The sequence below is a fragment of the Choristoneura fumiferana genome, chromosome 29, assembly GCF_025370935.1.
Source record: "Choristoneura fumiferana chromosome 29, NRCan_CFum_1, whole genome shotgun sequence".
NCBI lineage: Eukaryota > Metazoa > Arthropoda > Insecta > Lepidoptera > Tortricidae > Choristoneura > Choristoneura fumiferana.
The window spans coordinates 11,964,899-11,981,560 of record NC_133500.1 but is presented as its reverse complement, the minus strand read 5'-3'; the positions used below and the strand labels follow the sequence as shown (position 1 = coordinate 11,981,560).

The 16,662-nt window shown below is 38.7% G+C and overlaps 1 protein-coding gene across 1 annotated transcript in view; it reads left to right on the top strand.

Annotated features, from left to right (window-relative positions):
• The first annotated feature begins 2,898 nt into the window (after positions 1–2,898).
• LOC141444213 (putative serine protease K12H4.7) overlaps positions 2,899–16,662 on the top strand; it is a 76,223-nt gene continuing 62,459 nt past the window's right edge. The window contains exons 1-3 of the mRNA XM_074109689.1: positions 2,899–2,936; positions 7,667–7,824; positions 8,809–8,987. Coding sequence (XP_073965790.1) covers positions 2,933–2,936; positions 7,667–7,824; positions 8,809–8,987 — 341 coding nt within the window. The 5' untranslated portion in view covers positions 2,899–2,932. The remainder of the gene's footprint in view (positions 2,937–7,666; positions 7,825–8,808; positions 8,988–16,662) is intronic.

The window sequence follows — 16,662 nt, the reverse complement described above, 5'->3', positions numbered from 1 at the left end:
TAACAAATATTTTGTAATAATTTTACATAATGACATGTAATAATGATATTACCATAAAAGAGTAGTATTTATAAAACAGGCCAAGTGCGAATTAGACTCGCGCACCGAGGGTTCCGTACGTAAGTATTAGCAGAGCCCTCTTCTAAGTAAAATGTGCGCAGCAAATTGTCATTTTAGGTGGTTGTTTGACATATTTAAACAGTAATAAGACATGATTATGCAAATAAATGATTTATGAAAAATTATGATGAAATTAACAGAAAACAGGATAATAACTAATAAGATTATGTAATAATATTTCTTTTTAATTATTTTACCTTCATATAAATTTTCAAGTTAATATTATTAAGATATTGCATGGGGGGAGTCCAACCGTGGACGTCCTATGGCTGTTATGATGATAATGATGATGATCTGGGGGCACGGCAGTGCTCCCGCCAAGTCGAGCAAAACAAAAACAAAGGCACGGCCGTGCCATACTTTTCTCGAAGCCATTCAGGCTATTTTCAACATTATATTATAGTACCCGCGAATGCGCAATAACAAATTCATCGCACATGAAGTCGCAGGCAATAGCTAATCTATACTAATATTATAAATACGAAAGTGTGTGTGTTTGTATGTTTGTCCGTCTTTCACGCCGTAACGGAGCGACGGACCGACGTGATTTTTTGCATAGAGATGGTTTATGGGCCCGAGAGTTACATAGGCTACTTTTTATCCGGAAAAATGCACAGTTCCCGAGGGAACAGCGCGCGATAACCGAATTCCGCGTGGGCGAAGCCGCGGGCAATAGCTAGTAAATAATAAAATAGAGTGAGAAAAATTCTTTCTCACGGAGTCATTAGGTAATCTCGTCCAGCGATTCTGTACTTTACATAAATATCTTCGAGGCGCCTTATACGTAATAATGTACAATATTATACCTGAGAAAATATGCTTGAAATTATCTGGTTAATAGGCAGTCCGTTGCCTTGTGACTAGTTAGATTATTGCTTGATTAATCACGAGACACAGATTCAGAGTACGTTTACTTTATTTTTGCGTCAAATTTTATCATTATCTATTATTATTTAACTTCATTAGAAGTCAGTATTTGATGCAGTATTTCACAGAAAATTGTTAAAATAACTATTTAGGTTAATTTTTGAATACTAAAATTTGCACCTTCTTGTCTGTAACTGTATTTCTATATAATCCTCCGAAAAATCAATATACTTACACGAAAAAAGGGATCGTTGAAAGTAAATCTATGTTACCCCAAACGCAAGCGAAGCTGGTCAATAATATGTATTTTTTATATAAGAGGGGGAAAACGAGCATGCGGGTCACCTGATGGGAAGAAATCACCGCCGCCCATGGACACCTATCAACACGAGGGGTATCACAGGTGCGTTGCCGGCCTTTTGAGAGACTGATAGGCTCATTTTTTAAAGAACCCTAAGCTGGTTCCATATTTTAGTCGTGCGTGGAAAAAAGTTTGGCTTAAAGCGGACGGTGCTAGATTGCCAATCATCAAGGTGGTGAGGATTTAAAGACTTACGTCTGCGCGAAGTGCGGTAGTGAAACTTAGCTGCAGGCAACAATGCGAATAATTCATCCGAACACTCCCCATGATATATGCAGTACAAGATGCAGAGAGATGCAACATCCCTCCGCATTGCCAGGGGATCAGGCCGGTCAGAGAGTTCCCGGTTGCCGACAAATCTCAAATCAAAGCCAAAAGTCTCAAGACAAATTGGATGCGGAATGCGGTTGGGAATAATATTTATCCTACTCCTACTAATATTATAAATGTGAAAGTTTACGAGTGAGTGAGTGAGTGAGTGAGTATGTTTGTTACTTCTTCACGCTGAAACGGCTGGACAGATTTGGATAAAATTTGGCAAAAAGTTAGTTTATAACTTGGATTAAAACATAGGATACTTTTTATCCCGATATTCCCACGGGCTGCCCGCTGGGCTTCGAGTCATGAAATTTGGTATGGGTGTTTTAATTTAACGTCAATGAAAACCACGATGTAGTTTTAGGGGATTCCCACGAGAATTTAATAAAATCCCGGAATTTCAATGCAACTACTATATATCTAATGATTTACGCGTGCGAAGCCGCGGGTACATGCTAGTATTTATACCTAATACTATGTATTTTCTACTCTATTACGAACGCATCGCATGTACCCAAGACCCAAGTATGTATAAGCCGAATTCTATTGTTAATCTTAAGCATTCCCTAATTACAATATCTAATCATTGCCTCGGATTACTTATCGCGACATCGCCGACCATACTGACGTAAGTATAAAAACTCGTTTCTCCACTTTTTACGTTCACTTTTATTATGACATTAAATTTTGGCGGCGTCTCGTCATTTTTATAGGATAATCAAGTCTTTCGCTGAGGCCTATTTGCTGTTAAGGGACGTGTCGGGGCGTGAATGATTTTTAGCACCGTATGTGTTTTTTGTACGAGCAATAATTTATTGTTCAATCTTGAAAGTTATTAAATTATTTTGTAAGCGCACAGCCATTAATGCACATACGAATACATAATATGCACAAATTATTATTATTATTTGAAAGCCTACAAGGTGTCCCACTGCTGGGCAAAGGCCTCCCCCCATGTGCTCCACTCGACCCGGTCTTGGGCGATCTCTGACCAGCTGCGAAGAAAGGCGTCCAGATCATCCCGCCATCGACGCCTGGGCCTGCCACATAAATACATAAAAACAAGAATCGAGACTAAATTTGGTCTTTTTCATTCACAACATGTGCCCGGATTGGGGAGCGAACCTGGGACCTAATTATAGTGTTTTGTTGACTTACATAATTTTACCATTGGAACTAGAATTAAATTGTCATGTCGAATGATAACACAATTATTTGGCGATAAGGTATATCTTTTATTAAGTAGTAGGCGAACGTGAACAAAACATGTGTAAGTTTATATAATTAAGTGTTTATAATACTAATTTGAGTAAAGTCAGGACACTTTATTTTGTGACTTAGTTTAGTGTTTAGTGTTATTATCTATATGGTATGGTCTCTTAAGCCGACCGTAGTTCAAACCGGCTCGCATCTCTTAGTTTTCGGAATTTATATGAGAATATTACCACGAGTTTTACGGTGAAGGAAAACATCGTGAGGAAACCTAAACCTGCGAAGCAATTCAATGGCATGTGTGATGGTCCAATCAGCAGGGGCCTGAGTGACTACGACTACGGCCGTATTAAGTAAAGTAATTAAGTATTAAGACTACGGCCCAAGTACTCTCATTCTGAGAGGAGGCCTGTGTCCAGCAGTGGGGCGTGAGGCTGGGCTGATGATGATTTAGTGGCTTCTGGATAGTCCAGCAATGATGGGTCAAATCCCGGTAAAGAATGTTTATGGGTACAGTCACCAGCACCAATATCTGACACAACAAGCGTGCATAAATATCTGATACGACTCTATTTCTAGGGCCGGAAGGACGTTTCAGATACTTTTGCACGCTCCGCTGTGGCAGATGTTAATGCTGGTGACTATACAATCGAGGAAACTGAATCGATACATACATATATTACAGAGAGCGTGGAATTGCATATGTCCTAGTGGTATTGTGTGTTTACAGGGATTGGAGAGAGATATCTAAAGAAAGAAAGAAAATGCGTTTATTGCCAATAATTAGGTAGGTATATAATATTACACAACACATGAAGGGTACCTACTCTAAAACTAAGTTAACTTACAAACTATATGCGGGTTCTATAAAAGTTCGTGAGACCTTATTTCTAATGTTGTTATTGAAGGGGTTAATGAACTTTTATAAAAATCCCGGCCTTAACCTAAAAGTATCCCTGCATGCTACTCGACCCATTAAATTGCGGCAAATAGTTCGGGCATCAGCATAATGCTGACAGTGTCAGTCTACAGACTGACACTTCAGTGCTGTTTTTCAGCCAGATCCTGTTACAGTTTGCGCCTCCTTAACCCTTACACACTTTTGGTTTATAACACATACGTGCAGTACATTCTTAAAAAAATATATCATAAGCTTTTATTTGCATTGTTTTCAAAAACACGCAAGACACGTCAACCACTGTCAATGTCAATGTGTATTGTTGTCTGGGTGACACTCTTTTCCAGCCCGGATAATACCGACATGGAAATACCGACCCTGTTTTCTGTGTACACGCCCATAGAAACTGACATGAGCTTCTTTCGCACGAAAAACAATGTCGGTATTTCCATGTCGGTATTATCCGGGCCGGGAAAGAGTGCCGCCCTTGTTGTCTCTCTGACTAAAAAGTGGAATAGGAATAAACACACAATACCAATACATATGCAATTCCTCGCTCTTGGTAATTTTATCTATATCAGGGTGGGACTTTTTCATAATCAATTTCACTATGATTTCTCAGGCAATGTATGGAATGTTAATAAGACATCAGTAGCACAAAGGTTCCACCTTGATACGCGATTCTGTTTATTTGACTGTATGTTTATACCAAACTGTAGTAGTCTAATGGTTACCAATGGCCTGTCAAGCAGAGGATCGGTGATGGAAAAACAGCGTGAGGAAAATGACACACAACATCGAAATAACTAAAAGACGTGTGTTTCCTAATCCGCCCTGGGTCCGCTTGGGAAGCAATATCAACCGCTAAAGATGATGATGATGATGAAATGTTTATACTTATAGCTTAAATAGATTGATAGATACTTAAATACATACGTTCGCAATACTGAAGGATACATTACGTATTATTCACACATGTATGCTCCGACCGGGGAACGAACCTGGGACCTCAAGTTTCTCTAATCACTTGGCTATCCGGTCGGTATATAAAATAACGTTTATTCGTATACCTACATGAAATCCAAACAAAATAACGCATGTTTAAAACGCTACATCCCTCCGTCGACAAATTACGCGAGGGACCAGAATCCAGGCATAATCCCTTATAATCCCAGATAATATACACGCCCTTTATACTGTTCAGAAAGCCAGTCTTTTACCAAATTAAGGCCATTTTAATAGGGTAATTACTTTTGAGTCTAAGCTACGGGACTGAGTATTTATATGGGTAGGATTTGAAAGTCTATAAAGGGAACGTTATATAGATAGTAAACTACGGAGTAGTACGAAGACATCCATACTATACATATATAAATGAGAAAGTGTGTGTGTTTATGTGTATGTTTGTCCGTCTTTCACGTCAAAACGGAGCGACGGATCGACGTGATTTTTGGTATAAAGATGGTTTATGGGCCAGAGAGTGGCATTGGCTACTTTTAATCACAGAAAATGCATGATTCCCAAAGAAATAGCGCGCGATAACCGAATTCCACGCTAGAGAAGCCGCGGGCAAAAGCTAGTAATAAATAAATAAATATCATGGGACACTTGACACCAATTGGCCTAATCCCAAACTAAGCAAAGCTTGTACTATGGATACTAGACAACGGGTAAACTTACTAATATAGATAAATACATACTTAAATACATATCAAACATCCAAGACCCGAGTGGTATTGTTCATACAAATATCTGCCCCGGCCGGGAATCGAACCCGGGACCTCAAGCTTCGTAGTCAGGTTCTCTAACCACTTGGCCATCCAGTCGTCAAATAATATTATAGTCTTCAATTTTATCTCGGGCCTACACAATGTGTTAATTTATCATCATCCCAGCCTATTTAAATCCTATTTACATCGTATAGTACCGTCCCTCTCACTCTCGTATTAAATGTTATTAGCGTCAGCGGGACAGCAATATCAATTTAACTTCAATTTCAATTTATTTCAAATAACAATATACATGTCCAAATTATATAACAAATCGAATTAAATACATCTAAAATACAAACTGAACCATAGATGCACAGAAAAACCAGAAAACGATACCAGCGCTGGGAATCGAACCCAGGTCCTCAGCATTCCGTGCTGCGTGCTATACCGCTACACCACCACTGAACAGGAGTACAGACACAAATTTCTCCTATGCACCACATATCTCAGCTTGTTTGTTTCTTATTTAGTCACTTAAGCAGCGACACTAGCGACACCTATGCTGTAGCCCTCATCGAGAAACTTTTGGCACTCCATTGGAACTAACCGCTCAACCGGTCAAGAGATGTCGTTATGTTATGTTATGTCGTTTGATATGTGGTGCATAGAAAAAATTCGTGTCTGTTCAGTGGTCGGCACGGAATGCTGAGGACCTGGGTTCGATTCCCAGCGCTGGTCTCTTTTTCTGGTTTTTCTGCGCATCTATGTTTCAGTTTGTATTTTCAATGTGGATTTTACGGGATGACCGTAAAAGTAACAAAATTTGGAGTTGAAATGAAAAATACAAAAAGACTCCAAAAACCAATCTTAATTTCAAATTAAATACTTCAAAATTATTTTTATTATAAAAACTAAAAATTTAATTAAATATTTCAAAAACATTTGTCAGCAATAAATAAATAATAAATATAAATATCACGGGACAATTCACGCCAATTGACCTAGTCCCAAAGTACCTAAGCTTAGCAAAGCTTGTGTTATGGGTACTAAGCAACGGATAAATATAATTATATAGATAGATACATACTTAAATACATAGTAAACACCCAAGACCCGAGAACAAACATTCTTATTTTTCATACAAATATCTGCCCCGACACGGGAATCGAACTCGGGACCTCAAGCTTCGTAGTCAGGTTCTCTAACCACTAGGCCATTTGGTCGTCATAATAAGCAATCCGGATTTAAAAAAATCAATTAACATTCAGTATAACTATAGTTTGCAATAAAGTCAATACCTATTCAAAATAGGTAATTAAAGACCGTTTTAACAATAATACCGCACGACGACGACGATTTTCGTATTTCGTAGTAGCCCCTCTATCCTGTCATTCTAAGTGGAATCATGAATGAATGAATGAATGAATGAAAGATTTATTAGAAACACACAATGCAACAACATTTTTACGGAAATTACTTAATATAATAGTAGGTAAGTATGTTAATGCCTATTACAGTGTTGACTGTGGTCTCTAAAAGGAGTCCACTCAGCATGTGTCGCCGCAGATAGTGCAACGACGCTGATTTTCAGTTAATCCATATGACAATCACAGAACATAAACGTAAAAATAACTTGCAAAAGAGAAGTGAAACACAACAGAAAGAGCAGTGTCTAAATAGCAGTATTGAGTTTAGTTTTAGTTTTAATATAAATAAATAAATGTACGAAAATACGAATACGATTATGAATGTATAAATATAAATATAAACATAAAATATATAAATAAATAATCATGTGCCCGACAGTATGACGTGAGAAGTTTACGAGTATCTTCATTACCACCCCAGCCTTCATATATCTTTCTGCTGGGCACAGGTCTCTTCTCAGAATGTGAGGGCTGATTTAGAGTATGAAAAGTGAATCTTACAGCCTACCTAAGTCCACAACAGTGTTTCCCTAACATTGTTCTGCCATGGCCCGGTCATTTTCACACTGCCCCTTGGTGACTTTTACGATTTACTTTTACGAATATTTACGATGCGAGAATGTTGCGACCCGGTTTTTTATTATGATGGCCCGGTACCGGGTCGCGAGCCGGCAAATGGGAAACGCTGTTCTACATTAGACACTTTTCTGATACCGATTCTGAAAAATGATTGGTGTATCCTCTCCTCCAGGGCTGCTTCTCCTCCTGGCGTGCTCGGCGGAGGCGCTTCGCGACCTCGCGCCGCCGCCGCCCGCGCTCCCGCGCAGCGCGCGCTCCGACCCCGTCGAGGGCTGGCTCAGCGTCAGGCTGAACCACTTTAAGGCCAGCAACAATGACACCTTCCGCATGGTAATGTACTTTTAATCGATTGAAAAAAGTTCCTTGGAGTTGGGGACGTGTAGCCAGGTTTTTTAGCCGGTGAGAATCCAGCACTGTCAGGGCTTTCCCTTGCCAGTAGTCAATAATTGTTTTTTCTCGACTGTCCACCCTCTCACTCCTATAAAGCACCTCACATTTAATGTAAAAAAAATTAGAGAATAAATTTTTAATGGTAAATAATTAATAAGAACTGGCCGGTAGTTTTTGAGTTTTCGTTAATAACGCGAATAGTTGACATGCTCGTAAATGTAACTTATATTATGTTATTATATAAGTTACACTGAAAAGCGAGAAAAAAATATTGTATAATAAAAATTTAAACCGACTGGAAAAAACAATCAAAACAATTGTCTACCACTTTGAAGTCGGTACCTCAGCACGAGCCAACAGGAATGATAGAAGCCTACTAGATAGTTCAGGTAAGGATTGTGACTGTTTGTGCTTAGGAACAGAGCTTTACTAACACTGAATAATCATATATATGTCGGCGGCCGATCGTAAAATCCGCCAGATCACGAAATTCCTAGGCATATCACGATGTGCCTGAGAAACAATACGGCAGATCGATTAGAGCAACGCATTCCTCGAGATTCCTAGCTTTATACCAGGCACACGAGCGAAGCGAGGAGTGTTCAGTATGAATTGTGACCACAACCCACGAGCCAAGCGAGCGAAGCGAGCGTGCCGTGGTAGCAGCTGGCGAAGTGCCAGAGCCGATATGGTGGCGTTTCATGATATGCCTAGGAATTTCATGATCTGCCTAAACGTCACTGGCAAATCGTTAAATGGTGAGTTTTGAACGATATGGCGGATGTCCCTTAGCCAATTCATGAAATCGCGCCATTTCACTATATATATATATATATATACCCACCCACAAATTGGCACGGAACACTCGGTGCACGAGTCCTTTGCCGATTTCTGTCTATCTATATGTCTGTCTATTTGTCACAGCGTTACTACTACAACGACGAGTTCGCCACCGACGGCAACGTGGTGATCTTCGTGGGCGGCGAGTGGGCCATCCACCCCGCGTGGGCGCAGGCCGGGCTCGCGCACGAGGTGGCAGAGGCCACCGGCGCCGCGCTCTTCTACACCGAGCACCGCTTCTACGGAGACACCAGGCCCAGCGCGTGAGTACCTGCGGCCCGCTAAAGATTACGGGATTATCCTAGTAATATTATAAGCGAAAGTTTGTGAGTGAGTTATGTTTGTTACTCCTTCACCTTCACGCTGAAACGGCTGGATGGATTTGGATGAAATCCTACTAATATTATAAATGTGAAAGTTTGTGAGTGAGTGAGTGAGTTTGTGAGTGAGTGAGTATGTTTCTCACTTTTCACGCTGAAACGGCTGGACGGATTTTGTTGAAATTTGGCAAAAGTTAGTTTATAACCTGGATTAAAACATAGGATACTTTTATCTTAATATACCTACGGGATAGGGATAAAACCTCTAAATCACAACCGCTGGGCTTAGAGTCATAAAATTGGTATGAAGGTAGCTCCTCAGGGATCAAAAAAGTTTTTAGTTTTAGTTTTTAAAAGTTTTTTAAGTTTTGGGTTTTTTTAACAATAACTGGGCAATTACATATATAATTCTTCTGTACGTTTGTTTGTTACCTAACTCCTAAACGGCTGGACCGATTTGGCTGAAATTTTGTATGGATACTTAAATAGGTCCCTGAATGGTTTGAAACTGTTGTCAGTATGTTATCATGTTTAATGTAGTGCATTTTTTTCGGGCAGGACAACGATTATAATTTTTTTAACGATCGAATATAGCCCAGTGGTAAGAGAACTTACTGCTATCTCATCAGACCTTTCATAACAAAAAAACCTTACCTACATAGATACACAGTTACAAGTGAGGCTAATATAAGAAGCGTTCATACAAACATACGTAGGTACATCAAACTCCTTCGGGCAGCGTAAAAAGTAGAGATTGCAAACCGGACCCGCCCGGGCCCGGTGCCCTTTTAGGCACCCACCGGGCCCGGTCACCGGACCCGGTAAGTAAACCGCGGCGCTGTTTTGTTTTTACCAAAGGTACCAAAGTTTATCTATCTATCTAATCTAAGTTGTTATAACACGTTTAGAACTTTAAGCTGCGTTATATAGTTTCTTATTTTAATACTACATCTTATTTTATTTTAATAGAGAAAGACCTGCTGGTTTAAACTAATAAAAATGAATAATTACTAAAACTAATGTTATTTTTCCGTCCATAAGTAAAGGTAATCAATTCTTTTTATTTTTATTCGACTGGATGGCAAACGAGCAAGTGGGTCTCCTGATGGTAAGAGATCTTCACCGCCCATAGACACCTGCAACACCAGAGGGATTGCAGATGCGTTGCCAACCAAAAAACAAACATACCGGGTTGCAATCTCTAGTAAAAAGTAACGAGAACTGCAAAAGTCCTTATGCAAGATTAGCGCAGAGTTTAACAAATCCTTTGAAATATGCAGCCTGCCTTAACGTCAAGGATCTCAGATTTATTTGCCTACTCTAGCCTGGAAGCTTCTTTATGAACAACTCAGGTAGTACAGCCCTTTCGTTGTGCATAAAATGCAGTTTGTTAAAAAAAAGCGGCCAAGTGCGAGTCGGACTCGCGCACAATGGGTCCCGTCATACCATTATCTATACAACATTATAAATTAGCAAAAAAACGGCAAAAGAAATAAAGTTTGTTGTATGGGAGCCCCCTTAAATATTAATTTTATTTTAATTTCATTATTTATTTTAAAGTGATTATACGACTAAATGTCACACCGCATGTGGCATGTGTGTGTGTGGTGCATGCGGCGGACATGTCTGCCGCATGCACCAGGACCGATGGGCACAAATCGTAACCGAATGGGATCCGAGGATGGGCATAGGAGCAGAGGCAGACCCAAGAGGAGATGGCGGGACGGCCTGTGCGCTTTTCAACTCGATTGGCAGGTGCATGCCCAGGACAGGGAAGAGTGGCGGAGAAAAGGGGAGGCCTTTGCCCAGCAGTGGGACATAATACAGGCTACATAAAAAAAAATACGACTAAATAAACGGCAAAAAAAATCACGTTTGTTGTATGGGAGCCCCCTTAAATACTTATTTTATTCTGTTTTTAGTATTTGTTGTTATAGCGGCCACATTCACACAATCTGTGAAAATTTCAACTGTCTATCACGGTTCATGGAATACAGTCTGATGACAGACCGTTTTTATTATTTACTCCTTGGGTACGGAACCCTAAAAAACGGTTAATTGTCCACTTTTTAGTTCACCCGAGTGTGACAAATGGAACTAAGTAATTCATGTCAGTATACTGTCTGTCTGTCTCAAAAACCGTAAAAAATAAACAACTGAATTTATAAACTTCATACTGAAACATACACTTCATTCTGAAATATACACTTCTTTATAGGCGCAGGATTTTACTGGTTTTCTTAAAATGCGATCGTTACCTTGACTTTTTTTTAATAATACGCAGTCCAAGGAGCGCGAGTCCAACTTAACCTTGGAGGGTTTTTTAAACATTCATCTTTAACTAGCAGCCATTCTCAAAATGTGCACCACGAAGCCCAGGTTCTGTTGCCAATAAAGTTTGAAAGCCGCTGGTCTAGAACCAACTGCTAAGTCAAAAGCTATAGAGTAATTAATTATTAATCTCATAAGTGTGGATACATTTGTGAATTTGACGACCAGATGGCCTAGTGGTTAGAGAACCTGACTACGAAGCTTGAGGTCCCGGGTTCGATTCCCGTGTCGGGGCAGATATTTGTATGAGAAATACGAATGTTTGTTCTCGGGTCTTGGGTGTTTACTATGTATTTAAGTATGTCTATCTATATAATTATATTATCCGTTGCTGGTACCCATAACACAAGCTTTGCTAAGCTTACTTTGGGACTAGGTCAATTGGTGTGAATTGTCCCGTGATATTTATTATTATTATTATTTATTATTATTTCAATTTAATTGCTACGCCTTATAGTTTATGCGTGGGAAGCCGCAAGCAAAGGCTATCTAAATATTTATAGAATAATATTTATGTGAACTAATGTTATAAAAAGAAAATATTTGATTATTTGTTTAATTATTTAATTTATCACGGAAAACACGATTATTGAAAATTTAATCGAACCCACTCTGGACCAATTTAAAATAAACTTTTCACCTGTTAAAAGCTAAATTATCAGTAAGTGATATAACCTACATTTTATCCCAGGGACGTGTAATTATAAAATTTTCGTACGTCCAACCGTTTTTGAGATAGAGGGCAGACAGCCCGCAGCGCTCAGCCATACCGCGATGCAAGGGCAACCGTGAATCTCAGTGAATAAAACCTTGTATAAAGTTTTAAGTCATTGAAATATAATTAACAATAAATATTTTTTTCACTTTTTTATTCAACTTGCAATGTTCGTATGTAAATATGTCAGAAAATACGTGAGGTTCCAAAATTTGTGTGCGAGATGAGTGTGAGAATAAGTGATTATTATATAAATCGTAATTTTGACTATGTTAGTAGGTTCAATAAGTCCACAATCGGGAGAATTAATTGTTTACTTTAAAAAAACTTGAACGCTGACTAGGTTTACGCTTGGTAAATCCCTTTCAATGTTTTTTCCTGGCTTTGTTACTATATTAGCTAGTTTATTACCAAACCGCAAACTGTGTCAACATATAAAGACTCAGGAATACCCTCCAAAATCCCGGTAGCACAGCACAGATACTATAATTATTAAATTAACTACACGTCGCTTACGTATTAATTATCGAGGTATGCTCTGTTCCGTTCTGAACTAGCTAAATAGAAAGAATAATTATTATTCCGATGTAATAATTCCGTAATAAAATGACATTTTTGGGAGATTCAAATAGATAAGGACATGTTTTTGCACTTGACTGTAGGGTACCCATCGATCCCTTAGGAACCCTTGTATGTCTGTCTGTCTGTCTGACCGCGGCTAAGTCCAGAGACCGGTAGTAGTAGAAAGCTGTAATTTGGCATGAATATACGAGTACATATAAGTCACGGCGACAAAGTGGTAAAATAAAAAAAAAATTGATTGATTGATGCACTACATCTGTGACACCTGTAAGTTTTTTTATAGGCAAGTGGTTTCTAGCCAAAGGAACAGTCTGCTATACCTGGCCTTAGGCCTTCACTTAACACAAATCTCCAAGGAGCTCACGCTAATCAAGTCAAAATTAATTAATGAACAGCCAAAATTAATTACGAACAACTGATGCTTTCCTGAAACCACTGGGATTAGAGGAGGGATGGAAAACATTATTTATTTCTAGGTCTGTTGAAGATTCTAGGTAAATATCGAACGATAAAATTAAATAACTACAGGAAACTATTGCAGTAGGTAAGGCTGCGTTACCAACAGAGGATGTACAACGATGTGCTGCGAGGGGTGTGTTTTTCATGAACCAATAGAAACGGTTAATTTGTTGCCTACCCTCGCTCCGCTCAGCTGTTTCCACTAGAGCTGTGCGTGCGCTGTGCAAGAATATGTACGAGTAAATGAAGCATTTCTTTTGGTTCATGAAAAATGCATTCCTCGCAATACAAATTCAAATCATTTATTCAGTAAATAGGCCGCAATGGGCACTTTTACACGTCATTCTTTAAACTGCCAGCGCTTTCGGAAAGACCATCATTGCCAAGAAGAAGAAGTAATTTTTTCATACTAAAATAATTACAATTAACTTAAAAACTAAACATTTAAAGAAAAAAATTACAAAATAATAATAATAATTCAGGGATGTATGGAGTCCCTATATAGTAACAAAACTAAACAATAACTATATCTACGTTCAGTGGAAGTGTAGAATGCTTCCACCGTCATAAATAAAAAAAAAACCGACGCAAGTATAATACTTACTACTGTGCTTATGTCCATGATTGGCGCCATCACCCTACTTGATAAACATTATTTTTCCTCATGCATCCGAGCCTACGATAGACGAACATTAGTACCATTTCAAACGTAACCCGCCATGGAACCTTGTCGCACTGACGCATCGTGCTACCTCCCAAGGATTTCATAATACTATTTATTATGAAAAAGCTGTGCAGAAGGATCATAATTGAATTGTCATGGTAAAATTTCAATGACGTAGACTTCCCACGTCTAAAGGAAAATTATAAGGAAAACTGTATTTTTGAAAAATAGAGCATTTGAAATCCCACTTCTATGAGTTTTATGCAATCGCCAGTCAGCGTGGTTTCTAATGAGTTTCTAACTTTTAAATGCAAATTTTCATTAACATAGAGCGTCGCCCCCCCCCCCCTCTAAAATCTAAACCGGTGGGTGGAAAAATCCGAACAATATTGGAAATCCTTAGAAAAATATCACTTAATTTTTTCGTAATGGCTACGGAACCCTATTTCGGGCGTGTCCGACACGCTCTTGGCCGGTTTTTTTAATTTAGACATTTGTATTTAACACGGAATATAAACAACAAGAGGATAAACTAAGCAGGAAATATAAGAAAGCGCAGAGAGGCATAAGCCCAGCACTGCAGTGGGGCTGGGACGTATATAGGCTGAAATTATGATGTTGAAGATGCATAAATAAGCTTATAGTGAAAAACTGAGAGTTCCCAGGTCCGGGTTCGACTCGACGACCCTTTGCTTGAGAGGCTGTAGGTGTACTACTATGCTACCACATTTTATTATCCATGAAATTTACCATGAGCTTATCGGTAAAGGAAAACAGCGTGAGGAAACCTGTATGACCTTGGAGGCAATTCAATGGTGCTTAAAATTCTCAATCTGATACTCAAGAATATTATGAGAAATGAAGGTTATGGCTCGCGACTAGTACGACAAATAAAATTAGAACATGATAAAATTATGAGAAAAAAATAAAGAAAGAATGTGAGAACGACATTCTATTACCAAATGGTTTGAAATAAAGTCGTAGACCACATTAGGCGATTGAAGTAGTGTAATCGGCACTTTAAAGGTGAGTGATTATGATGACGAAACGAATGATTGAATGAAACGGTGTGATACCATCCCCACATTGCAGATACCAAACGGTGGCGTTAATTAGTGTTCCTCATTCGGCAGCACGCGCTAGTTGCGTAACGGTCACATGGTATCGTGAGTAATGAACGATTCATTCATTCAGCGTTGACAGCCGACAATCGCACCAATTAGTCAATTGCGTTGTCAGTTGTCATTGACGCGGAGGGGATGTGAGATTGACCAATCACTTTAAACCGGATCCAACATTATAATGTATCGGTATCGTTTTCCATTTTCCAATATTTATTTATTAAATACCTAGCCTACAGCAATTTAAAAGATGACGTTTCAAAAATCAGTGACGTAATTTTATGGCAAAAGATGTTATGAGAAGGGTAAGGCCCACGAGCGTGTTGCCCGCCTGTTCCAGTGTGTTAGGAATATTGATGCATACGATAACTATTTGCGTCAACTTCTGATACAAGTAGTTTCTCTTCCAAGTGAAGTATTCATCCTTATATTAGTAGAACGGGCCATCGTTCGTATGCATCAATATTCATAACACACTGGAACGGGCGGGCAAAACGCTTGTAAACCTAATACTTAATAGCGTATCTCCTTTGCGTGGCACTGCACCGACGAATGTCATGATCTTTGTTCGGGTGTCAACAAAGCTAATAATGGTTACATAGTGGCTGCATCGTGACGTGACTAAAGAACGATTCATTCTTTCATTCGGTCAACTTTGAAAGGTGACAATCACGCCAATTAGGGTACGCTGTCATTGACATAAAGTAGACATGAAATTAATTAACACACTTTAGTTCAAATCAACATTGTGGCAATTAAAGTGGATATGTATTATAATACCGAAAAATCATAATACCTACAGTTGAAATTTCGACGCTTCACACATTTATTTGCAGTGATTATGATTTTCCGGCTTTTCGGGTGTACGTATTTTGATCTTCGAGTTTTTGGGTTTCGGTCGAATGTATTTTCGGGATTTCAAACTTTCGGCCATATATCCATTCGATGTTTTAATATTCGGCCTTCCGACCATAGGTCTTGTGAAATTCGGTCTTTCGTTTTTCGGTATTATAGTACATACGATGATATATGACATATGATGAGGTACTGATATTAAAATATTTTTTGTATTTTTACCTGACGGGGACTACCTCCCTTTATAGCACTGCGACAGTTGTTACTTGACTTTATAGCACCTCAGTGAACCATCCAAATGTTACTTCACTGGCTCAGTGCCACGTGCCAGCATTGGTCGTGTAAAAGCCATAACACATCTTTTACAACTACAATGTGACTGTCAACTGCGGTGAAACCGAAACAGCGGGTAGTTAGTCTTTATATAACTGTACAATGTGAACTGTAAATATATCTACGTGTGTAACAAAAATTATCCTGATTATTTCAGCAAATTTTTGGACAAGTTTGACTGAATACCACCGTAAATGTTTTTCAGGATTATGTATGTATGTATGTAAATACTTTGTTGTACATAAAACACAAAATAATACAAAAAGAAAACAACAAAACAAAAGAGTACAAAGGCGAACTTATCCCTAAAAGGGATCTTTTCAAGCTAACCTAAACAGGAAAGGAAAACTTAAAGATAGGCGAACAGTAATTTATGCACAGTGAGAAGAAAGGAATAGGTATATAACATATAAATAAAAACACTGATTATAATTGTTGACAAATGTTTCCATGTCATTGTTCTACTTTTTTTGGCATAATAATTTTTGCCATAATCTCGTATCACTTATATCGCATAATCTTGTTTAGCCTTACACCTTATGTGGTGTGAGTGCCTAA